This window comes from Narcine bancroftii, chromosome 14 (genome assembly GCF_036971445.1).
Source record: "Narcine bancroftii isolate sNarBan1 chromosome 14, sNarBan1.hap1, whole genome shotgun sequence".
Lineage (NCBI taxonomy): Eukaryota > Metazoa > Chordata > Chondrichthyes > Torpediniformes > Narcinidae > Narcine > Narcine bancroftii.
This window is the reverse complement of record NC_091482.1, coordinates 45,630,728-45,656,680: the sequence shown is the minus strand read 5'-3', so window position 1 is coordinate 45,656,680 and position 25,953 is coordinate 45,630,728. Positions and strand designations below refer to the sequence as shown.

Below are 25,953 nucleotides of genomic sequence, written 5' to 3'. Positions count from 1 at the left end.
ATGTCTTATTTAGTTTATGTAACTGTCCATACTGTCTGAATGAACTGTTCCCTTTTTGTTTGTATGGTCTTTATTAAAATCAATAAAAATACTTTTAAAAGAAAATGTGATATTACACAAAAATTCCTTTAGCTTATTGTAAAGCAGACAAATATTCACCATCATCAGAAAGTGCCCATTGCCCCTTACAAACAAAGCAAAAGAGAGTTTTCCCTAGAGTCACTGAATGTCCATTGATTCATCTCAGCACCCTTTCACATCTAGTTCTGGTACCTGATACCCCTTCAGCCTGTTTCGAACCAGTCTCCAGAAGTCCACCGCCTGGTGTGAATCCTTTGACTGCAGTCACCAGCAGCTCGCATCGTGCGTGGGTTCCTCGTCTCAAGTCATCGACAGTCTGTGTGTTCTTCAGCCACAGAGCCACTTGCTGGTCCACCGCTGTAGTCACTGTCCTGTGGGTCATCTCCTCTGCTTCGCCTTCTCAGATGGGGATGATCTCCCCATTTTATGGTGCCTGGTACCAGTCCTCCACCCCCCCCCCAAGAGTCTGCAACCCCTCATGGCTGCTGCCATCATAGGTGTCGCCATCTTGGGGGCAGACCCAGCGGTCGCGAATTTTAAAATAAACCACCGTGAACTCCTTTACCAGGCTGTATAGAGTCGGACTGGGTGGATGGACCCTGTGGGGGGGGGGTGCTGTGTCTCCGCTCCCCATGTCTGCACACCAGCGGCAGCGCTGCCGCCACCACAGCTCTGCAGAGTCATTCTGTCCTGGGTACCTCTTGCACTGTCCTTGGTGAGGATTGTTGGCCCTCTGGCTATGCAGCAAGATGGCATCGACTGAATCGGGCAGGATTGGAGTGTTCTTCCTCATAATTTTCAACATTCCTTTCCTGCCTTGGAAGCCTCAATGAAAATCTCCCCTTTCGAATCTACCTGAGGCAGGAAATCTTTTTTAAAAGTCTTCAAAGACTGAGAGTAGGTTAGATACAAACCAGAGGACATGATGAAATGGAAAAAATTTAGGGGGAACTTCTTCACACAGAGAGTGGTGGGGGTGTAAAACGAGCATGTAGCTGAAGTGGTGAATGCGGGTTCAATTTCAATATCAAAGAGAAATTTGGACAGGATGGGATGGGAAGGTATGGAGGGCTGTGGACTGGGTGCAGGTCAGTGGGACTGGACAAAAGAAATGGTTCGGCACCAATTAGAAGGGCTGAAGAGGCCTCTTTCTGTGGTGTAATGTTCTGTGGTTCTGTGATTGTTAATTGTAGATTTGTGGTTTCACTAACAGCATCACTCAATTGTGCCACACATCTTCTGAAAGCCGATGAAACACTGCAGTAAATCTGAAACAGTCCAAAGCACGGCTCCCACCTGAAGGACGTTACAGTGCCAGAGCAGTGCTCACAGTGCCCTGGCTCCACACACAAAGACCAGCTCAATCGGGCTTCAACGTTTCACCATTTCTACTGGAGCCCAGATATTGAAGTGAGTGAAGTCCTGCTTCTGGCTTATTCTGCTTATTCCTTGAAGAGGGGCTCAGGCCCGAAACATCGGCAATGTATCTTTGTTTCCTGTGGATGCTGAACGACTGACTGAGTTCCTCCAGCACTTCAGTGTGTTCTTTTCCCCCCGAATATTTTTTTTCTTCTTCACAGATTTGTTTTATTTAAGGTCAGGTTGGTCACGGAGGACTGAACCTCAAATTCCCTCCCTCATCCACCTTCTTCCTGGAGAATTCAAGATTGTATCCTGTTTCTGTTTGTACTTGGAGCCAGCTTTGTTCACACGTTTTTATTGGAATTATTGTGCACTGTGGATTTGGATGGGATAACAACATAGTGAGCAAAACCCTTGCTGTTTATGGGAACTTGCTGTGCAGGGTGACACAGTTGGCGTAGTGGTTAGTCCAACACCCCTACAGCGCCAACAATCGGGACCAGAGTCCGAACCCCAGCGGTGTCTGCAAGGAGTTTGTACACTCTCCCCATGTCTGTGTGGGGCTCCAGTTTCCTACACCGTACTGGGATGTAGGTTAATTGCTTGTAAATTGGATGACACGGATTCATGGCCTGAAATGGCCTGTTACTGTGCTGAATGTCTGCATTTAAATTTAAACTGCCTGAAGTATTTCCTTCATTATGACAGGTGCCTGCACTTCCGGACAATCCAAGCACCACATTTGATAACATCCGCAATCACAACATGATTTCAAATGAACAGTGGACAAATAGAAGCAAAATGCCAAGTGCAATATATGGCAAGCAAATTGTGTTCAACATTAATTCACATCATACATCGAAGAGAAAAAGGCAAAAGCACACCAACACACGCAACTTCATGACCTTTGACTCTGTTCCAATTACTGAGAAATTAAATTAGATTCTCACAAACACAGATTTGAAAAACATCATGATTTACTCAATGTGATATAATCAATTGGAGGTCAATGGAGATTTTGCCTCTTCCCCGATGATTCCAGACCTGAACACAAAATTCCAGAGCGATCCTGAGGGAGGGCTGCACACTCTGATCTGCCATTGGCAGAAGCTTTCCAACTTGAATGAAAAAAAGTTTCTGAAGGAACTCGGGCAGTGTCTGTGGCGAGAGGTGGAGAATTGACTTTTCAGGCCCAGGACCCTTCATAGGTCATTCACAGATGCTGCCTGACCCACCGAGTTCCTCTGAGTTTTTCTCCAGATTCCAGCCCTTGTGGTCATATTCTTGTATTGTACCTGGACTGGAGATTTTCCCCCCGAATATTGAAGGAATACATCAACAGCCACTCCATAACTATCCAAATTTTACTTTAATAACTGTCTGTAGCTTTGTGGCCTTCTGTGCCAATGCAGAGGTTGAACCTGTTGCTTCACCAACGTCACTCCAATGTTGTAAGAAACAAACTCAGTGTATGTGGGGGTAAAGGGATGATTGGTGTTTCTGGCTGGGACCATGAATTGCCTCCACAGACATCATGAGTTCTTCCAGCAGGTTGCATTTTGCTCCAAATTCCAGCAGTGCCAAAGAACTCAAGTGGACAAAGGGGACAACAGTAGCATTCCAGCAGACCAAAGATGCCCTAGCAATCTCTTGTGTCTTCACTTTAATGTTGGACTCTGAGGGATCGTAGTGTTGCAGCAACACTTGCGCTGGAATCCCCTTGAACTGCCTGTGACAGATCCAATGAGCCTTGGGGGCAGCTTCCTTCTTCATTTCAGAGGAAGGGAACATCTGTGAAGAACCAAGGTCAGTAAATGCCGGCGTATAAGGAGGTCCTGAATGTTTAAAATGTCACCCCAAAACCAGAGGTAATCTTATATGCCAAGCACAAAATCTAAACCTTAACAGCAAAATCTCATAATTCCCCTGTCAAGTATAAAATACGAAGCTTAACAGCAAAGTCCCTGCACTCCCCCGCAGGGTCCATCTGCCAAGTCCAACTGCTGTCAGCTCTGTACAAGCTTTAAACTGCCTGTTAAAGAAGCCGACTGAGGTGCATTTTAAAATTCTGTATGCTTATAACATTTAAACCTGAACTGGGTAATTTGCATTTAAAATATTGTGAATTTGTGGACACAAGAGCAACTTGTCCGTGAATTACTCTTTGCGGACGATGCCGCTTTAGTTGCCCATTCAGAGCCAGCTCTCCAGCGCATGACGTCCTGTTTTGCGGAAACTGCCAAAATGTTTGGCCTGGAAGTCAGCTTGAAGAAAACTGAGGTCCTCCATCAGCCAGCTCCCCACCATGACCACCAGCCCCCCCACATCTCCATCGGGCACACTGAACTCAAAATGGTCAACCTGTTTACCTATCTCGGCTGCACCATTTCATCGGATGCAAGGATCGACAACGAGATAGACAACAGACTTGCCAAGGCAAATAGCGCCTTTGGAAGACTACACAAAAGAGTCTGGAAAAACAACCACCTGAAGAAACACACAAAGATCAGCCATCGTCATACCCACGCTCCTGTTCAGCTCCGAATCATGGGTCCTCTACCGGCATCACCTACGGCTCCTAGAACGCTTCCATCAGCTCTCTCTCCGCTCCATCCTCAACATTCATTGGAATGACTTCATCACCAACATCGAAGTACTCGAGGTGGCAGAGTCCGCAAGCATCGAATCCATGCTGCTGAAGACCCAACTGTGCTGGGTGGGTCATGTCTCCAGAATGGAGGACCATCGCCTTCCCAAGATCGTGTTCTATGGCGAGCTCTCCACTGGCCACTGAGACAGAGGTGCACCAAAGAAGAGGTACAAGGACTGCCTAAAGAAATCTCTTGGTGGCTGCCACATTGACCACCGCCAGTGGGCTGATATCACCTCCAAACGTGCATCTTGGTGCCTCACAGTTCGGCGGGCAGCAACCTCCTTTGAAGAAGACCGCAGAGCCCACCTCACTGACAAAAGGCAAAGGAGGAAAAACCCAACACCCAACCCCAACTAACCAATTTTCCCTTGCAACCGCTGCAACCGTGCCTGCCTGTCCCGCATTGGACTTGTCAGTCACCAACGAGCCTGCAGCAGACATGGACGTACCCCTCCATAAATCTTCGTCCGCGAAGCCAAGCCAAAGGAAGGAATCACAGTGGACCACGATGAAATAACCATGCAAGATCTTTTTTGAGTGAATCAAACGTATTTACTCTTCAGAACCCGCTCAATCTTTTAAAAGCCTGAATCCCGCCTGACATGCGCTGACATCACATGGCAGCTCGATGCCTTCTAGGAGTTGTAGTGCTGCCATAGCCCCACCCCCCAGCCCAGAACCAGCAGAAAAGTTTGTCTGTCTTTTAGGTGGTCAACCTCTGCAACGAACTGTTGGCTGCTGCAGTGGGGAAGATGTCCACATGAGGTGGTCTAAGCATGTCGATAGTGAAAGACTGTGGCTTTCCTCCAATGTCCAAAATACAGGTCGACCTAGTTTGTCTGAGTATCCTATAAGGTCCTTCATAAGGCGACTGCAAAGGGTGACCAAATGTTCCTCTATGGACGAAGACATATTCGCAATCTTTGAGCACATAGGAAGAGTGTTCTCCAAGTGAAGATGATGGTAATAACGAGTGGTGTCCAACTCGACTTTGGGAAGATGAAATTGTGCTTCAGCCTGTTGGAACCACAGTTCAGGCTCAGCTGTCCAGAAAGTTGGCAGCTTCACAGTAACGGCTGCAGAGTCCACGTTTCTCCAAAAATACGTTTTTGGATTCATCGGGGTTACCAATTGTGGCCACTTGAATCAAAGTGGACACGACGAAATAACCACACAAGATTTTTTTGAGTGAGTGAATCAAACAGATTTACTCTTCAAAACCCCCCAACCTTTTAAAAGCCCGAATCATGCGCCCATCACACACTGACGTCATCATGCACTGATGTCACATAACAGATTTGATGCCTTCTGGGAGTTGTAGTGCCACCATAGCGCCACTACAAATTAGTATATTAAATATGCCTCACTTGGGGTAGTCTTAATCAGCTCAAAACCTACATTTTAGGTGGAAATTCAGGGGGTCTGTGATAGTACAGATTCTATCACCAATGTGTATATGTACATGTGTACAGATGGTAGTGTAGGATGACCGTGATTGGCTGAGAGAGTAGCCACACCTACTGGCAGGTCTTAAAGGATTGCTCCTAGCCAGACCAGGTCATTCTGGACTGGTCGACCTACTTGTGATATGCTCCAGTCTTTTAGTTAATAAAATTGTAGTGCACATCGAAAGAACCATGGAGGGCCCAGGTAGTGGTTGTTCAAAACGGAGAGAAACCGTGGATGGTGGTTGACTACAGCCAGACAATCAACCGCTTCATGCTCCTGGATGCGTACCCCCTTCCACGGATCACGGATGTGGTGAATCAGATCACCCAATACCGTGTATTTTCCACCATTGACTTATGTTCGGCCTATCATCAGCTCCCGATCCGCCAAGAAGACCGACCTTTCACGGCCTTCGAAGCGAATGGGCGACTGTATCAATTCCTCAGGGTACCCTTTGGGGTCACTAATGGCATCGCGGTCTTCCAGCGGGAAATAGACTGGATGGTGGACCAGAATGGGCTGACTGCTACTTTCCCATATCTGGACAATGTCACCATCTGCGGCCATGACACATGCCAACCTTGAGAAATTTTTTCAGACTGCAATTCGGCTGAACTTGACCTACAATTTTGACAAGTGTGTCTTCCGGACCACTCAGCTCACAATTCTGGGTTATGTGGTTGAGAACGGGGTGGTCATGCTGGACTCTGACTGCATGCGTCCCCTCATGGACTTGCCCCCCCCCCCCGCCACACCCAGAAGGCACTCAGATGCTGCCTGGGTTTTTTCTCTTACTATGCCCAATAGGTTCCACACTATGCCGAAAAGGCATGGCCACTCATCAAGACCACCTCCTTCCCCCATCAACTGAAGCCAGAGCGGCCTTTGACCGCATCAAATCGGACATCGCTGCTGCAACGCTGCATGCCATCGACGAATCCATTCCATTCCAAGTTGAAAGCGATGCGTCTGACTTTGCACTGGCAGCCACTTTGAACCAGGCCGGCCGGCCGGTAGCCTTCTTCTCCAGAACCCTCCAGGGTCCTGAGAGCCAACACTCCTCTGTTGAGAAGGAGATCCAGGCCATAGTCGAAGCAGTACGTCGTTGGAGACAATACCTCACTGGTAGGCGCTTTACGCTGCTGACCGACCAATGCCCGGTCTCCTTCATGTTTAGCAATATCCAGCAAGATAAGATCAAGAATGACAAAATTGCCAGGTGGAGAATCGAGCTCTCCATCTTTAATTATAACATACTGTATCGGCCAGGTAAACTCAACAACCCGCCAGATGCACTCTCCAGGGGTACTTGCGCCAACATACAACTGGACAGGCTGCAGAAACTCCACGAGGAGCTCTATCATCCAGGCGTCACTAGGTTCGCGCACTTTGTAAAAGCTCACAACCTGCCCTACACGGTCAAGGAGATTTGCTCCATGACGCAAGCCTGCCCGGTGTGCGCTGAATGCAAGCCCCACTTCTTCCGTCCGGAGAACACCCACGTCATCAAAGCTACCCGCCCCTTTGAGCGTCTCAGCGTAGACTTCAAGGGGCCCCTACCGTTGACCAACCGTAACACCTACATCCTTATGGCCATCGACGAGTACTCCCACTTCCCGTTCGCTGTGCCCTGCTTGGACATGATTGCCTCCTCAGTTATAGGAACCCTGCATAACATCTTCGCCATCTTCGGGTACCCCAGTTACATCCACAATGACGGGGGTCCTCCTTTATGAGCGCAGAGCTGCGGCAGTACCTTCTAGAGCGTGGTATTGCTTCAAGCAGGACCACCAGCTATAACCTACGCGGTAATGGGCAAGTCGAAAGAGAGAATGCCACCATCTGGAAAGCGGTTACGCTTGCCCTCCGGTCCAAAGGTCTCCCCACCTCTCACTGGCAGAATGTGCTCACTAGTGCTCTACACTCCATCCGGTCCCTCCTATGCACCGCGACCAATGCCACCCCCCCATGAGAGGATGTTCTCTTTCCCGAGGAAATCCAAGTCGGGTACGACCATTCCGGCATGGCTGATGGTTCCCGGTCCAGTCCTTTTACAATGCCACGTCCGGTACTCTAAGAACGATGCCTTGGTTGACCGAGTGACTCTGCTCCATGCAAACCTGCATTATGCCTACGTTGAGTACCTGGACGGACGAGAGAACACAGTCTCGGTAAGGGACCTAGCCCAAGCCGGATCAGGCACAGCAGTGCCTTTAACCCAACCTCCCCCTATTTCTTCTCTCCCAGGTCATGTGCTTGAACAGAGGGACCAGCACCAACCCACCAACTCAGGTCAGACTGTCGACAACGCCATCGGGGAATTGAGCGAAGCAGTGGCCGCACACTACGGGCTTGCCGGTGACATGACTCCAGTGACCCCAATCCCGGCGCCACGGCGGTCACACCGTATGGTCAGGCCCCCTGACTGGTACAGCCCCTAACCTCCATCCACCCTGGGGTCGGTTCTCAAATAAGGGGTGAATGTGATAGTACAGATTCTATCACCAATGTGCATATGTACAGATGGTAGTGTAGGATGACTGTGATTGGCTGAGAGTGTAGCCACACCTACTGGCAGGTCTTAAAGGATTGCTCCTAGCCAGACCAAGTCATTCTGGACTGGTCAACCTACCTGTGATATGCTCCAGTCTTTTAGTTAATAAAAACCTTGGTTTGGATCAACAAGTCTTTGGTTCTTTTGACGCGCACTACAGGGTCATCTTAAACATGAATCGTCTCGTACACTGACCGGCATGTACAGTAAATGGTGTTAAACAAGAAAATCTTCCCACGCTGGGGTAGAGTGTAGTACACAAAGGTGCTGGAGAAACACAGCATGTCATGCAGCATCCAGAGGAAGTAAAGGATAACCAACATTTTGGGCCTGGGTCCTTTGGTACGAGCAAAAATCAGGCAGGCACCTGAAAAAAAAGGTGGGGGAGTGGGGAGAGGAGGAGGGACGAAGGGGCAGGGGTAGGAGCACAGGTTAACAGGTAATAGGTGGATACAGATGGGAGGTTAGGAAAGAAAAAGCTGAAAGGGTAGAGGCCAATAGGAGAGGGTAGGGAAGGAGACAGATGGATAGGGAAAGAGAGAGACTCGGGGTGGAGGAGGGGGGGGGGGAATTTAACCAAAGTTGATGGTCAATGTTAATGCAGACTGTTTGGACAGTGCCCAGACAGAATACAAGATTATTATGTATTAAGTGTATTGATTTATTACATTGGAGATTTCTTGAATTTTTTTTCAGTACTTTTAATAGTTTTGGACATTTCTGAAAAATTCATAATTTTTGACAACATTGAATACTGGCATGGTGAACCAACATAGCATGATGGGCTGAGTGGCCTCATTTAGTGCTGTGTCCATTTAATGCCAGGGTTAGTCACTTACAGCGAGATTTTCCAGCTGTTCTGTGAGTGAGGCTTGTTCAGTATCCCACATCCCTCTCCCCACACTATGACGTTCATTGTGCCACAATAAACAACCAGTGTTGTGGTCAGCTCCATCCAATGGCATGAGGCAGAGCTGGCTGCCATCCTCAGGTTCCAGTTGAGGAAATGCAAACTTTCTTCAATGGTCAACTGTGGACAAAGTTGGCTAAGATATTGGTGAGGCCACATTCAGAGTATTGTGTCAAGTTTTGGAAACCTAACTACAGGAAAGATATCAATAAGATAGAAAAAGAGCAGAGAAGATTTACTAGGAAGTTCCTCGGACTTCAGAAATTGAGTTTCATGGAAAAATTAAACAGATTAGGACTTTATTCCTTAGAGAGTAGAAGAATGAGGGGAGATTTGATTGAGATATTTAAAATTATGAGGGGGGTAGACAGAGTAAATGTAGACAGGCTTTTTCCATTGTGGGTGGGTGAGATACAAACCAGAGGACATGGGTTAAGGGTGAAAGGGGAAAAGTTTCAGGGGAACATGAGAGGAAACCTCTTCACACAGAGAGTGGTGGGAGTGTGGAACGAGCTGCCAGCTGTGGTAAATTCAGGCTTCAATTTTAACATTTAAGAAGAATTTGGATAGGTACTTGGATGGGAGGGTTACGGAGGGCTGTGGACAGAGTGGAGGACAGTGGGACTAGGCAGAATAATAGTTTGGCACAGACTAGAAGGGCCAAAGGGCTTGTTTTCTCTGCTGTAATGTTCTACTGAAGCTTTATAGCAGATAAGAAATACAGAAAAGCTGTAGATGCTGCAATCTTTAGTAGACAGAGAATTACTGGATTAACTCAGCAGGTCAGGGGTAGAAATGGTCAGTCAACATTTCAGGCCTGAACCCTTATTAAGGCTAAAATAGAATTCATGAAATTACATATTTAAAGAGGGCCCCACAGGTGATAGAGTACAGGACAGAGGGTATGGGGGGTACAGTGACAGGTAGGAGACCATTGCGAAGGAGAGTGGGGAAAGAAACATTAGAGAGATGAAATAAGTACAGGAGTAGGTAAAGGAGATGAAACAATGAAAAGAGATGGGGATGTGGTTACCTGAAATTAGAAAACTCCACGTTGCCGTTAGGTTTTAGGCTGTCCAGGAGGAACATAATGGGTTGTTGTTCAAGTTCACGCTTCACCTCACCCTGACAATGGATGATGCCAAGAACAGACCTCTCACTGTGGGAATAGTCAGGAGATTTATGGCAGGTTGAAAAAGGCAAGGGTGTGGGGCTGATGGCTCATTATTGAGACATGATGGGCCAAAGGTCCAAAGGTCACCGATTTCACAAAGTACCCGCAGCGCCCAATTACACTCAATTGACCTACACCCCCAGAATGTTTTGAAGGGTGGGAGGAAACCAGAGCCCCCAGAGAAAACCCACACAGACGTGGGGAGAACCTTCCAACTCCTTACAGACAGCGCAGGGATTCAAGTCCCGGTCCCGATCGCTGGTGCCATGATGGCCTTGCACTAACCGCTAAGCCAACCGTGCCGCCCCGATAATAAACAAATCTTGCATCTAAAAGCACGTTCGGCAAAAGATATTTGAAAATCTCCCATGTAAATCAGGTGCCTGAGCCTGTAGTCACATTCTGGTCATGACATTTGGGAATGTTGCCATTTCTCAACTGGTGGAATGACAAGTTTGGTTTGAAAACTTATCAACGGAAGTTGGCAGACTTTGTACAAAAAAGCCCATTTAAAGAAAATCAATTAATTTGGTTGCATCCGATATTAAATGACAATTAATAAATTGTAATTGTAGCTTTAAGATTGATGTGCAACAGCGCTGTTTTGAATTAGTAAAGGTACTCTGGTGTTTGTCATCATTATATTTGTCATGTGCAGTGATTATATCTAGCTACCAGGATGATAGCTATGTTTTCAATATGCTTTTTATCTTCATTCAAATTTTTGTAATTCTTTCTTGATAGTTGACAGATGTTAGGGCTCAATTGCAATGATATTATCTCCAGAGCAAATTTCCATGAAACTGCCTGAAAACATGAGCTTGTCCAACATGACATTGTGTCGTTGTTTAATGTCAGAAGCATTTATTTAAAGTTTAGCGTGACAACACTTTGCAGAATGGATTCACCCCTCACCATGCAGCCTCTCTCTCTCGAGTGGAGCCTACACATCAAAGGGTGGCAGTGTTGATCTTTTCCCAGTCTATCACGAACAACATACAAAAGGTTTTGAATTCAGTTCACTCTACTCTTCACAATGGTCATGTTATAAACAGTGCTGTCTAAATCACGAGATAAGTCAGGGGTCTCTGTAGCATTCTATAGACAGAAGAAAAATCAGCACCCGACCACTACCTGTCACGATCATGCCTTCCTTCCCAACAATTGGCTGAGAGTTGTTCAAGCTCATGAGTTCCAAAACCCGTGGAGCAGATTGATCCCCAGGATGAATAGTTAATCCTTGATCCATATGTGGGATTTCTTTTGAATCAAAGATCTACTTCAGGGACTTCCAATACCTGATCGTGGAAAATGCTGTCCTTGGGAATCCCAGAAATCAGATTAAAAGCCCACACACCACCTGCATAGCACCATAGCTGAGAAGTTGGCAGAATGATCCAAAGAATGAAGATCTACGCGATCCAGGGCAAAGTCATCAAATGGATCAGGAATTGCTTGGCAAAATAAGGCTGAGGGTGGAGGGATGTTTTAGTGATCGGGTGCCTATGATTACTGATGCTCCTCAGGGATCAGCGCTGAGATCCTTGCTGTGTGTTAAACACGTGAATGATGTGAATATAGGAAGCATGGTCTGTAAGTCTACAGATTGGTGAAGTCGTGGATAGTTTGGAGGGTCGTCTTAGAGTGCACAGTGATAAAGGTGTGTTAGTGAAAAGGGATGAGAAATGTCAGGTGGAGTTCAATCCAGATAAATGCGAAGGATGCATTTTGGGAAGACTAACGAGGCTAGGTCATCCACCATGAACGGTGGGGTCTTGATGAACAGAGGAATCTTGGATGTCCAGACACCCTGGGAGGTGGCAGTGTAGGTAGATAACGTGGTTAGAAAGGCTTGTGGAATACTGCCTTACATTACTCATGGTTCAAAGCAGGGAGATTATGCTCCAACTTTATAAATCTTCATAAGGCGTCAAAGCCTGCAGTTCTGGGTACCAGACAGATGCGATAGTGCGAAAGCAGGGGGTGCACAGTAGATTCACTAGGACATTGCCTGGGATGGAGGAGAGACTAAAGGACTTTGGTCTGTTCTCCCTGGAGCAGAGGAAACCAAGAGGGAACATAAATGAGGTGTATCAAACTATGAGGATATAAATTGGGTGGATGCAGTAACCATTCCCCCACATCAGAGTTAGAAAGTCAAGAGGAAAACATTGAAGAAATTCAGAGGTGATATTAGGGAGTCCCTTTTTCACCAGAGTACTTGCAAATGGATCTACCAAGTGTCTAGATACACACTCGAATCACTGAGGGACAGAAGCCAAGAAGTGGGAGATGGAATTAGTGTGGGTGGATGCTCACAGTTTCCTGCCTCTTAACTATAAATAGAAACAGAAAGTGCAGGGAATCCTCACTGGGTCAGATAGTATATGCAGAGAGAGAAAGACAGTCTATGTCTCAAGTTAATAACCTTTTCCTCAGAACTGCTCTTCACTTCTCACCAACCAACTGGCCTGCTGAGTACGTCCAACGTTTCCTATTTTTAAATATTAAATTGAGAGAGCAGCACAGTAACAGGTCCACGAATCCGTGCCACCCAATTGACCTACAACCCTCTGTGCGTTTTGAAGGGTGGAAGGAAGCTGGAACCCCCAGGGAAAACCCACACAGACACAGGAGAACGTACAAACTCCTTACAGACTCCAGTGTGGGATTCAATCTCCGATCCCGACCGCTGGCGCTGTAACAGCGTGGCACTAACTGTGCAGCCTCTGAGATCAGATTTCCAGAATCTGCCTTATTTTGGTGTAAGGAGGAGATCTTCAAGATGTGAAATGTTCTGATAAGTAGAATTATATTGTGTATGATGGCCGGATAATGACAAGGAATCATTTGATTGAAGAGGAAGATTGAAGTATTTCTTTAGCAGATCAGGTAATTAGAATGTGGATTTTCTTTTGTCATTAAACATTGTGGGAGTGAGGAAAATCTGGTTTTAATCGAGATTTGAGAGTGTAAGAGATCTGTCACAATTTTCATTGTCTGGGCTCACACAAGAACCACAGAAGCCCTGGTACCCATCCAATGTAGTCAGAGAGGAAGGGAGTGACAGAGAATAAATATTTGCAATCAGATAATATCCATTTTCCATCCAGGTTTCTCCACATTGAAATGAACCGCTAAGATGCCAACATTATTCTGGAATTGCACATTAGCGATTCCAAATCACAAGATTCGTGTGACTTGTGGAGCCCTTTCAGCTAAGTCCTCAGCTGAATTCTGTGGATGCATTCCTTCCAACTGAGGTCAACAAGAAACCTCCAGAGTCGAAACCCTGGCTGATCACCCCTCACTTCAATGTCAGGAAGCAAACTTGTCCATCTTGCGTGCGGGCCATTTCTGGGTTCCGTTTCCCAGGTGTGCGTCAGAAAATGGGTTCGGTATATCGTGACCATATCGTCACGGTCCAGAGGTAGATGGTTCTAGTCCTGGAGAAGCTGCTGAGGTAGAACCGACTGATTCTAATTCCATTCAAACATTTTTTTTTACAAAATAGCAGGCAAATATTCAGCTATTCTTCTAAAATGTCTTTGAAGCACTGAACGCTCTCATTGGCACCCTTACTCTCTGTAGTGTGCGTCGAAAGAACCAAAGACTTGTTGATCCAAACCAAGGCTTTTATTAACTAAAAGACTGGAGCATATCACAAGTAGGTTGACCAGTCCAGAATGAACTGGTCTGGCTAGGAGCAATCCTTGAAGACCTGCCAGTAGGTGTGGCTACACTCTCAGCCAAACACAGTCATCCTACACGACCATCTGTACATATGTACATATACACATTGGTGATAGAATCTGTACTATCACACTGTCCTAGGCATTTTTTTGGCAATGCGGAATCTCAGGGTTGTATATGATGTCATGCTCGTACTCTGACAATAAATCTGAGATCTGAAGTCTGAGATAGTCTTGTTCTTCTGCATTGCCAAAAAAACGCATTTTAGAAGGACAAACCAAGAAAGGACGCACACGGTAAATGGTTGGGCACTGAGGAGTGTGGTAGAACAGAGGGATCTGGAAATATGGAGACATAATTCCCTGAAAGTAGCATCACAGGTGGATAGGGTTGTAAAGTTTGGCATATTGGCTTCATTAATCAACATATCGAGTATAGGTGTTGGGATGTTATGGTAAAGTTGTATAAGTCATCGGTGAGGCCAAATTAAGATTATTGTGTGCAGTTTTGGTCATCTAACTACAGGATAGATATCAATAAGATTGAAAGAGTGCGGAAAAGATTTACTAGGATGTCACCGTAACTTCTGGAATAGAGTTAAAGGGAAAGGTTAACAGGTTAGGACTTTATTCCCTGGAGTGTAGAAGAATGAGGGGAGATTTGATCGAGGTATTTAAAATTATGAGGGGGAATAGACAAGAGTAAATGTTGGTAGGCTTTTTTTCCCCCCCACTGAGGGTAGGTGAAATACAAACCATGGGTTAAGAGTGAAAGGGGAAAAGTTTAGGGGGAACGTGAGAAGAAACTTCTTCACACAGAGAGTGGTGGGAGTGTGAAATTAACTACCCGCTGAAGTGGTGAATGTGGGCCCAATTTTAAGAAGAATTTGGACTAGTACATGGATGGAGAGGTATGGAGGGCTATGGCCTGAGTGCAGGTCAATGGGACTGGGCAGAAAAATAGTTTGGCACAGACTAGAAGGGCCAATAGGCTTGTTTCAATGCTGTAATGTTCTATGGTTCTACAAATGTCTTCAAAGCTACTGCTCATTCTTCTAACTGATGCGTTTACAGTGCCATAAGGACTTCATTGCTTTACTTTTCAACACAAGATTCAAGCAAGTCAGTGATACCAACCTGGAACTAAACTTGATTACCATTCTTATCTCGGAAAAAAGCCTCAAAAGTCACAAGCTTTGATGCTTTTTCTTCATATCAAAATCCCCGTTATCCAGAATTCAAGCAACCAGCAAAAAAAATCATGCAAATAGATAAAAAATACTAAAGTTTAAAATTGGCACCCCTAGCGGTCATGCAACACACAATCTCAAGCAACCGGAAAATTAACTTATCTGCCAATCCCCATAAAAGCCAGATACTAGGAGTTTTACTGTATCTGCTCTTTGCTTTATCTTGAATAAATATCAAGCAAACAGGGTTGAGTTTGAAATCTGAACCAAATGTTTCCACCGCATTGATCAAACCACTTTGTAATGATGGTAGCATGCACCGGGGCCAGTCCTTCCAAGAAGATGCCAAACATTGAATGACCAAGACACAACTCTGCCAACTTCCGATGGCATCTCTCCTTTTCAAATCACTTAATTTCTATCCATTTTCTCTTGTGATGGTTTTCCTTAGAATGCACTCCCGTCATATGTGTTCCTTTGGTTTTGGGAGTCGCGATAATGGTTATTTAGTGTGATTTAGTAAAGCAGTGTCTTTAAAGAACCAAAACACTGCTCGGCCAGATGGTGCTCCAATGATGTCCAGTGTTTGTGTGGGAGGCCGGAGTTGATTTGAATCAAATATTTTCATTGGCTGATGCACAAATAGAAACCAGTCCTGCTATTTATGGGAATGGACATGGGTAAGTATGCTGGACTTCAAGATGGTTCATATGTACAAGTGTCCATAAATCAACCAGTGATGGCTTCTATGCTAAATGTTGGTTCTGTATCTTTATCTCTGCTATATAAAGGGCACTGTTTGACCTGCTGAGTTTCTTCAACATTGTGTTTTTACTGCAGACTTTCATGTTTTACTCCTATACCCCAGCCTGTTTCTGCTGAGTTAGCTGGGCAGCTTGACCAACATAATTTTAGGGCTGTTGGTCTGATGCTGCCCCAGCTTCTACCCCACCTGTTCATTGTCCTGGGTGTCACTTCAGCGATCTCTGTCCACTTCTGCTGCCGCGCGATGTGCTGGCCCAATCTCCGCAATTGCAGGCCGCCACAAGATCATCGATATCGGAAAGCTTCTGGGAAATGCCCAAGATCATCGATATCGGAAAGCTTCTGGGAAATGGCAGGCGCAGAAATGACGATTGAAAAGTTATTTTTTAGCCAAGTTCAAAGGGATTTTTCTTTTTGACTCTTTGCTAATTTCTACACATTGACGACAAGAGGCGAGATCACGGGCTAGCCTCCACCTTGTCCTTCACGCTGCTGATACCTGCATTTCAACTTGGACGTAAAATAGCTCCTGAAAATGAGCATCAAACGGGAATTGTTGCGACGATTAAAATGTAACTCTTAAATCGTTTGTGTCATAACATAACATAACAATTACAGCACGGAAACAGGCCATTAGGCCCTTCTAGTCCGCACCGAACCAAACACCCCTCTCTAGTCCCACCTCCCTGCACAATGCCCATAACCCTCCATCTTCTTCTCATCCATATACCTGTCCAACCTTTTCTTAAATAATACAATTGACTCCGCCGCCACTATTTCTCCCGGAAGCTCATTCCACACGTCAACCACTCTCTGAGTAAAGAAGTTCCCCCTCATGTTACCTCTAAACCTCTGCCCCTTAATTCTTAACTCGTGTCCTCTTGTTTTAATCTTTCCTCCTCTTAACGGAAATAGTCTATCCACATCCACTCTGTCTATCCCTTTCATAATCTTAAATACTTCTATCAAATCCCCTCTCAACCTTCTACGCTCCAAAGAATAAAGACCTAATCTGTCCAATCTCTCCCTATACTCTAGATGCTTAAACCCAGGTAACATTCTGGTAAACCTTCTCTGCACTCTCTCCACTCTGTTTATATCTTTCCTATAATTAGGCGACCAGAACTGCACACAGAACTCCAAATTAGGCCGCACCAACGTCTTATAGAATCTCAACATCACCTCCCAACTCCTATATTCCATGCAATGATTGATAAAGGCCAGCATACTAAAAGCCTTCTTCACCACCTTATTCACTTCTACCTTCAGGGAATGATGTACCGTTACTCCTAAATCTTGGACAAAAAAAATGACAACCATGGGAGGAGGTATTCAATTGTCCATTTATTATATTTAATACATTAAAACAGCATTTTGACATTAGGAACCATTAACAGTAAAATGTTAATAACATTTTAAAAAATAATAGCTTTTTTATATAGATCAGGTTGTATCTTTGGTCTTTAAAGCATAAATTGTTGCAAGCTGTTGAAAACAAATATTTACAAACTCTAGACATTTGAACATACGATGTGACCATCACAAACCAGGCAACAGTAACCGTCGACTTGTTAATATGGACATACGTGATTTGGAAGGTTGAGCCCAAAGCAAGTTTGAAACTCTCCCAAGAAATCTCCAGCCAACTCCTGCTGCGGCTTTAAATGGATCTATCTTCACTTTAACTGGTAATTAGTGCAGATTTATTAGCAATTTGGTGGGAATCTTCAACGTGCACCTGCTCTCTCTGCCTAATTAGTGCAAATGCCATCAGGAATTTGGTGGGAAGTTTCTGCATCTCTACACACATGTAAATGTGTTGAGATTTCCAGCATTCATTAACCGCGTGCCCACCTGTTTTCACTAAATGTAACAATGTGCAGGGTGGAAAAGATTTCCTTATTTTCATTACCAGCTCTACAGCTGTAGAATTTGCAGTATGACTATGTGCAACGTGACGTCAGTCAGCAAGCTGGAATAACACACACAGGATCTGATTTCTTACACCAGTGATGCCACGCTTATATAAAAGGAAACAGTTATGTCTTACATGAAGAAATCCCTCTGGCTATATCTGAAGTGTGAAACATCGACTTTGACCAGTTGTTCCTTTTGAACTTTCACTATAACATTTTTTTTTAAAATTGATGCTCCATGTTTGTTTTAAATGATGCGATCTCCACTGAGAAATCAAGTGTGGCATTGATGGAAAAATGCTCAGTCCTTCTGGATGGATCAGAGAGTCATACAGGATAGTAAAGGGCCCTTTGGCCCATCTGTACAAATTCCATCCACCATCTCTTGGCCTGTATATTATTATCCCTTGGTGGTTTGAGTGTTCCGACTGATGCTTGTTAAATGTTGTGAGAGTTCCTGCTTCCTTCTCAGGCAGTTCTTGAAGCTGATTCTATTTCAGCATCAGGAAAGGGGCAACAGATCCCCCCCCCCCCCCCCACAGTCACCAATTATTGCCTTTTAATTGGTGAAGACGTAGCTATGACTTATCGGTTGCACTTTCCTCTCCGGGTTAAGTTAGTTTCCTTCCTACATCTCTTCCTGGCAGGCTTACTATTCAGACAACAGCCATGCCGCGGGACTGATGCACTTGAATAACTCAAGACTTAACAGTGAAGGCAAAAATTTCAGATAACCAGGCTTTCTCTCTCCACGGATGCTGTCGGATATGCTGAGAATCTCCAGCTACTGTACTCATTCTCCCTCCATTCACACTTCCTCCAGGCAGATTGATTGTAATTAACCAGCCCTCACTAGGTGTGTGCAACAAAGTCCAGAGAAGCATTGTTTGGTCTGGTTGTAGACGTACACTACAATAAACTTGAACAACCCTTTCTCAGCAAGCACCACCACCTTTTGTGTCATTCAATCCTCTTTGGTCTGCCCCCATTGGAAATACCCCTCCCCTTTCTTTACAACCTAAAATGGGTTTGACCCAACTTGTCCAAGGAGCGATGAATGATCATTGACCAGAAACAGGGTTTCTCTCTTCCCAAATGATATCTGATCTGATGAGTGTTTCCAGCCCTTTGTTTTTGCTTCAGATTTTCAACATCATTTTCCATCTCAGGTGGACATTCAGGAACTGTGGCAGTGTTAGGGAATCCTTACCTGCCAAACAGTATCACTACAATAAACAGGTTTGATCAGATCTTCCTGTTTTGGCTACCACCATTACAGCATTGATCATGTTGATCAGAGAATGCTTTTGGAGGTTCTGAGTGAAAGGAACTAAATTGACTTTGATTAAACAAATAAAGGTAATCTACTTTTAAGTTCAAATTGCTGATGGCTTTTTAAGGTAGCACTATTGGTAGACCAGTTAAACCCCAGGTGACCCAATAACTGGCTGGACTGGACACCACCATGTACCTCAATGCAAATTCCAAAAGCTGCCCCAAGCCACACTGCATTTTAACTTAACCCAGATTTCAGCTGTTCACATCTTCCCTTTTAGAGCATTTGAGCTACATTCGTCTCAGCCACAGTGCCTGAAGTTTTCCGACTTTCTGAACAAAGTTACGTCCGCAACATTTCGATGCGCCCAAAGCTAAAAAAGTATTCCATGTGAGCACTTTGCATCTTCTTTCATTGAAGCTGCTTAAATAAATATTTCAGCCAGAAACCGACTGTCTAACAATTCCCTTTCAAACAGGCCTTGGTTAAACAGACAGGAAGATCTCTCAGCTTCATTGTGGGATCAGAGATAGATCTTGCTTTCATTTCTTTGCTGCCCTCCTGTCCTCCCCAATGTCCTTATCACTAAGAACCAAATGAGCTCCATATCTGGCTGACCATGTTTCAGGGGCCTAACCAAGTTACTTCCACGGTGATGAATTTGAAGTCAGTCTTGCATCACGTCAACACACCCACTTATTTTCACTCTCTTAACTTTAAAAACAAATCAGCGGTTTATAGCAAAAACACAAAGCTGAAGAAACTCAGCAGGTAATTCATCTAGCAAAGACAAAGATACATAACTAACGTTTTGGGCCTGTGCCCTTCATTAAGGTACGAGCAAAATGTAGGCAAGCGTCTGAAAGGGGTTTCCAGCTTTTACTTTTCAAAAAAACAGCTAGGTGACAGCAGATTGTTGATTGGAACCTCATTACAGAAAAAAGCACAAGCCTACATATCAGGAGAAGTGCAGCGGTTAGCAAAACGCTGTTACAGCACCCGGGATCGGGATCCAGGATCTGAATCCCACACTGTCTGTATGCTTTCTCCATGTCTATGTGGGTTTACCCCGGGGGCTCCAGTTTCCTCCCACCACTCAAATCATACCGGGGTATAGGTTAATAGGGTACAAGTTGGGTGGCACGGACTCATGGGCCAAAATGGGCTGTGTGTTTAAATTTTTTTTTAATTTAAAAAAAAATTGAGCCTGTTCAAGATAACGACTTCTCTGATTGTAACCTTGAGTTCCCATCCCTGCCTACTGCTAGTAAACTTTCCTCTCTGACTTATCCTCGCTTCCACTGGGCTTTGGGGAAGAGAGTTCCAAAGCCTCACATACCAGAGAGAAAAATAAAACTTCCCCTCCTCTAAGTGGGACATCCCTACTTCCTGTAGAATATTACCCTTCACATCCCATTCAACAGTAGCGTTGCCAATTTTTAACCAACTCCGCGAAACCGAGCACGTGCGCCAGAGCATCATTTCACTTCTTCAATTAGCAGTGAGTTACAAGGTGAGGGAACAGGAATTACATTGGCACCACATTTAGCTCCAAAGGTTAAATATCAGGCAGTGGCATATAGAACAGTAACTGACATTATTTGTCAATGCAACAACATCCTCTCAAGAATAATTCTGTAAAACCCCTTTAATAATTGGCATTTCTGTATCACCTTAGATTTAAAAAGCTTCCATTCTGAAACCAAAATAACAAGCAGATAAGTTGTAATACAAAATAAGAATAATAATAAATAATGTCCATCGATGATCTCATGCACCACCCAAAATGTCTGCTGTGCATGGATTGGTGCAGAGAAATGTTGCTCTTCACCTTAAATGTTATTGCACTTTTGGAATAAAGAATCACCTTCATACCAAACCATTTCTCAGCAGCACCAGCTCGCGTCAAACTAGCTGAAGTTCTGCTGTTGGTTGTCCAAAGAATGGGAAGGTCAGGATATCTCTCTCTGCAGACTTAATTCCATCAGCCTCATGTAAGGGGTGGATGCCTTTTGGCGGTTCGTCACTGTCGTAACCCTGTTGCAGAAAATAAAGTCTTTAGTCTTCAGCCAAGTTTGAAAGAAGCACAACCTTAACTGGAGGTGTGGGACTCAGGCAAACATGGAGGTGTCCCAACCCAGGACTAGCCCACGGGGCCTTGGGTCAATAATTGCAGGAACATGGTTAAAGGGAGCAGCAATCCACCCGTCAGAGGAAGTGAGATGGTAAAACTGCAGCAGGCATATCATTGGGAGGAGAGTTTAGGAGGACAACAATGATTTGAGTGTTGTGACAGATTATATCATATTTTATATTGTATATAGATATGTTTTTGAAGGAGATAGATTGTGGGGGGTTTTAGTGTAGGTCACAAGCACTTCACAAAACAGACCTCTTTTAAAATGCAGGAGCTTTGCTGAGAGTGAGTCATGCAGGTGCCAAAAGCCTTTGCAAAGACAATAAAACAAGGAGACTGCTTTGCTAAAGAATTTCAAAAGCAGGTGTAAATGGATTATTGTTTTGAAAGCAACGGATAAATGGGCTCAGAAGTTTGGATCTGGTGCCACAATCTTTCTGGTTGCAGTTTGCTGTTCTAAGAAGGACATGTGGTTTTGCAAGCAGAGAGAGAGAGAGACCAAACAAGCTTTCTTTGTATGAGAGTGTGACATCATGGCAAGCTGGCAGCTTGTGGAAACCCCATTTTGAAGACGGGTTGTGAGTTCTGAGTTCAGACTGTGGAAAACCCTTATGGTCTATACAAGAGGAAACAGCTGGCTAGAATGTTCCACCTGAAATAAGGGAAACAAAAGGACCTGCAGAAAAAGAGGCTATTATTTGGAAAACCCTGATGGGGCAAGTTTCTTCGTCAAGACACTGAAGTGGTTGATCAGAGGGAATCAGTTTGTGTGTCCAACGAGCAACATATCTCTCTCTGAAACAAACAAGAACCTTTCTGAGCGGTAACCAATTACCTTTAAGCACCAAAGTCTGGTGAAAATTCATAAATGTTAAATTCTGTCCACAGTATAAGAATTGCCTGAACTTGAAGGAGTGAGAAGTGAGATTGGACTGTGAATCAAAGAACTTTTCTGAACTTACACACATACACATTACATACATGTGCACTTAGAAGTAGAAGGGGGGGTTGTTGTTAATAGTAATAAGTTAAAGTTTAATCCTGCTTTTATGTTTAAAGAAAATTAAAAGTAACTTTTGTTTAAGTAACCATTTGTTTTGGGTGAATTTCTATTGCTGCTGGATTTTGTCCTGCTGACCATGAACATAAGCTTAAAATTTTCCTATCACATTCAATTTTTAGATATGATTTCCTTTCCTATTTTATGTCCACTTCAAATATACAAAACCATGAAATGCAACGTTATTGAAAATTCATCTTTTCCGTTCGCACTTGGACATCTTCCCTGCTGATCTTGGTGCCGTCAGTGACAGACAGGGAGAAATGTTTCACCGGACTTTGCACCATGGGAAAGCGGTATCAGGGCAACTGGAATCAGATGCGGAGTACAAATGAAAATCAGCGGCAAAACATTTTGAGGTCAGTTGAATTATTGCAATGGGTCGAGCATCGTTATGTGATTAAACTGGTGAAATTCAATACAAGTTAATTTAATGTTTCTCCAACTTCCTACGTGATTCAGCAAATCTGAAATTATCTTTGTGTTCAGCTTGAAGTTGTCTATCCCCAATTTTTTTTTCAGGAAGAAAATCTTTTGGGGAAACAAAATTGTTGCCCAGTGTTATCGGTGTCTTATGGAGGGCAGAAGACCATTCCTATTGATTCTTGTTTCAAAAGATGTCAAAGAAAAGTGTTATAAACCTAACTGTTATCCACCCACCCCTCGCTCCTCATGTCATTGGGAAATCCACAACGGTATCCCACCTAGGCAAAGAATCACTAACAGTCAGGCCCCAGTCAGAGATAGACCTGTGCAAGGCCACAGCCATTTTGCAATGGGTTCAAGACTAGACAGCAGCATCTTGGGGTTGAGGGGAGCAGAGTCATTTCAACTTGTAGTATCCCAGGTCTCTGCCATGCGGGCAACCTATAAAGCCATTCCAGTTGTATCCAGTGGGAAAGCCATGATAATGCAGTAAAAATTAAGACAAGTACAGGTAAAGAACAGCATCTGCACATGCTGGGGCCGAGTGCAGCACATAAAAGAGCAGGTGAATCTCAGCAGGTGACGCATTCTCCAGAGGAAGTGAAGGGCAGTCACCTGAGCCCTCCGTCAGGAGTTAGAAGTACCGAAGGTGAGCTCAGGCCTGAGACATCAACTGCCTTTAACTTTCTATGGATGCTTTTCCGGCACTTTTGTGCATTGCTCCACGACAAACACCTTGCATGAAGAACCTGCAGACGAGAGCATTGGAACCCACAAACTCTGCTGCTTTGCTTTAGAAAAATACACCACATTTATTGGCTGATTTCCACATTCTCTTGGTTGCCTTCCTCCTGTTAACATTTCATACTTACAGCCTTCTCATGGGCTAATTCATTCAGTTAATTTGCTCATTTTCTACATAAGTGCAGAGTGACAAGAATATTCTGTTAACTTTTCCAAACTCCCTGGTTATCGCGAGCACTGTTGCCCAGTTCTGGGAATCGGGGATTTCAAGGGCAGGAAAAGCTGCCAAAAAAATGTATTAGGAATAGTAAATGGTGTGGGGGGGAGGGGGGGCAGGAGGTTTAAATGATGTGGAGAGGTTGGAATTCTCAGAGCAGGGAAAGGTGAGGGGAGATTGACTGGACGCTGAGAATTATGAAGTGTTTTGATCGAAGAATCTAATTTCAGTGGCAGGAGGTTTAGTGATATGAGGAGACAGATTCTAGATGATTGGCAAAGAGAACCATTTCATTCCTCACACGGAATTGTTCCGATCCGGAATACAGTGGATGGTGAAAGAAGATTCAATGTTAACTTTCAAAGGGAAATTAGATACATAATGGAAAAGATAATGAGGAACCAACAGGCAAGCTCAATCTGTTGGATGGCCATTTTCCAAAAGCTACCCGCAAGCAAACAGGCTTCTTTTGCATGATATTCTGCTATGTTTCAAAATATGCATCTTTCTGTTGCTTGGCACTTTCAACATTTTGGCTATTTGCAGCGTTAGATGGTGGGCAGAACACCGTCACGGTTGTCGTTTCATCCCACCCTGAGATTTCAGCACAAAATTCCTGGGTTGATTCTCCAGTGAAACCCTCCATGATCATCCCCTCCAGAAGGTAATTTAAAAGATTCCACGACACTCATTTCTAAAAAGGGCTGTGGTGCTCTGTGGTATCCCCGACCAAGGAGAATATCTGGTCTGAAAAAAAGGGGCCCCAATTGAACCATTTCCCTCCATGACTGCTGCCTGACCCACCTAGTCCCTCCAGCCTCTCGTGATTTGCTTGTAGATTCCAGCGGATCTTGTGCTTTTCTGGGACCTCTGATCTGCTACATTCCCCCCCCCCCCCTCCCCCCCAACCATGACATTTCAGTCACTAAAAACAACTAGAACACCCGGTCTTTCTTTCCTTCCCTGAAGCAGGGACCAGCAGTTCATGGCTGTCATTGTGCAGGTGCTAGAAGGAGAGGCATGCAAGGGAGTTGTCGCCTGGTTATCTCGGGACCCCATTTCCAACTCAGCTTACGATAGAGCAAGCTGCCTTTTCTCACCCTCCACCCCAATCCCATCTCATCCCCAACCTGCGCTCTCCCCTCCCGACAGTGGGTAAAAGTCTGTGCCGTCAATTTATATCGTTTTAAACTGGCTCTGACTTTCCCTGCGGTTCCAGAGGACGAGGTGGACACAATTATCGGTTACCTGGAAATATCACAAGACACAGCTTGTTCCCTGGTCTGCACCAGTCTCGGTCCATTCGGTAGTGACATCATGTAGTCCAATTTGTCTTGCAGCTCTTTATTCTACAGATGAAATGCACCAGTATTACATCACTGACTTGCCATTGAAACTTTGATCAGCAGAGATCGGTTTCAGATAACTTGTGATCCCCATATTCAACTGAGAATCGTTGCAGCATACTTATCTTGGCTAAGGAGATCCTTTAGTCGACATGTAATGTACTTCCTGGAGACTGGGATCAACTGATCACACGGTGGCACAGCGCTACAGGGTTTGACCCTGACCTCCAGCGCTGCCCGTCCTCCTTGTAAATGCCTGGGTTTCCTCTCAAAAATGGTGAGCAGTAGAACTTGGGCAGGTTATGGCTGGGAATCAATTAGGTTCAGGTAGAATTTGTGTAAAATAAGGGCGTAGTGGTGGAGACAATCTGAGTGGGTCAAAGAACCTGTTTCCATGTTGCATCTCTATGACTCTCGGACCATTCTAATGGTCCAGGACCCAGTTCGGTTTCTGTTGTGGCCTTTTGGGCTTTCTAGATGCCCAAGCAGAAAATACATCTGGTCTTCAAAGGAGCAGCTCAGCGATGGAAAGATTAAACCCACTAGTGTAAATTATAACCTGAAAGGTGTTCTTTATTTTTTTTATTCCATCCTCAGCAATGAAGATGCAAGTGAAATCTAGACCAAGCTCTGAGGAATGGGAAAACCATAAGTGTTTTCTTGCATTCCGCTTTTAAAATGTAATTTAGTGATACAGCCTGGTAACAAGCCCTTTACACCCACAAGCCCACACCACCCAATTACACCCTTGTGATCAATTAACCCCATACGTCTTTGGAATGTTGGAGGAAACCAGAGCACCTGGAGGAAATCTACACCATCATGGTGGGGTGGGGGTGGGGGGAGCATACAAACTCCTTCCAGATTCAAACCAGGGTCACTGGCACTGTTATAGCGTTGCGCTAATTGTGCTTTGCTTTCTGAATATTTGCATACGTTTTCTTCCTTAGCTCTTGAAAGAATTGGTGTGGCCTGTTGTTCAGTAGCCTGGCCCCAATCAT

At 44.7% G+C, this 25,953-nt stretch overlaps 1 protein-coding gene across 2 annotated transcripts in view; it reads right to left on the bottom strand.

The window, feature by feature from the left end:
- Positions 1 to 17,152: 17,152 nt before the first annotated feature.
- Positions 17,153 to 25,953, bottom strand: part of LOC138749682 (myocardial zonula adherens protein-like) — a 65,777-nt gene continuing 56,976 nt past the window's right edge. For both annotated transcript variants that reach the window (XM_069911416.1, XM_069911415.1), the window contains exons 12-13: positions 24,855 to 24,955; positions 17,153 to 21,059 (exon numbers count right to left, since the gene is read on the bottom strand). In XM_069911416.1, the coding sequence (XP_069767517.1) occupies positions 20,975 to 21,059; positions 24,855 to 24,955 (186 nt within the window). In that variant the 3' untranslated portion in view covers positions 17,153 to 20,974. The remainder of the gene's footprint in view (positions 21,060 to 24,854; positions 24,956 to 25,953) is intronic.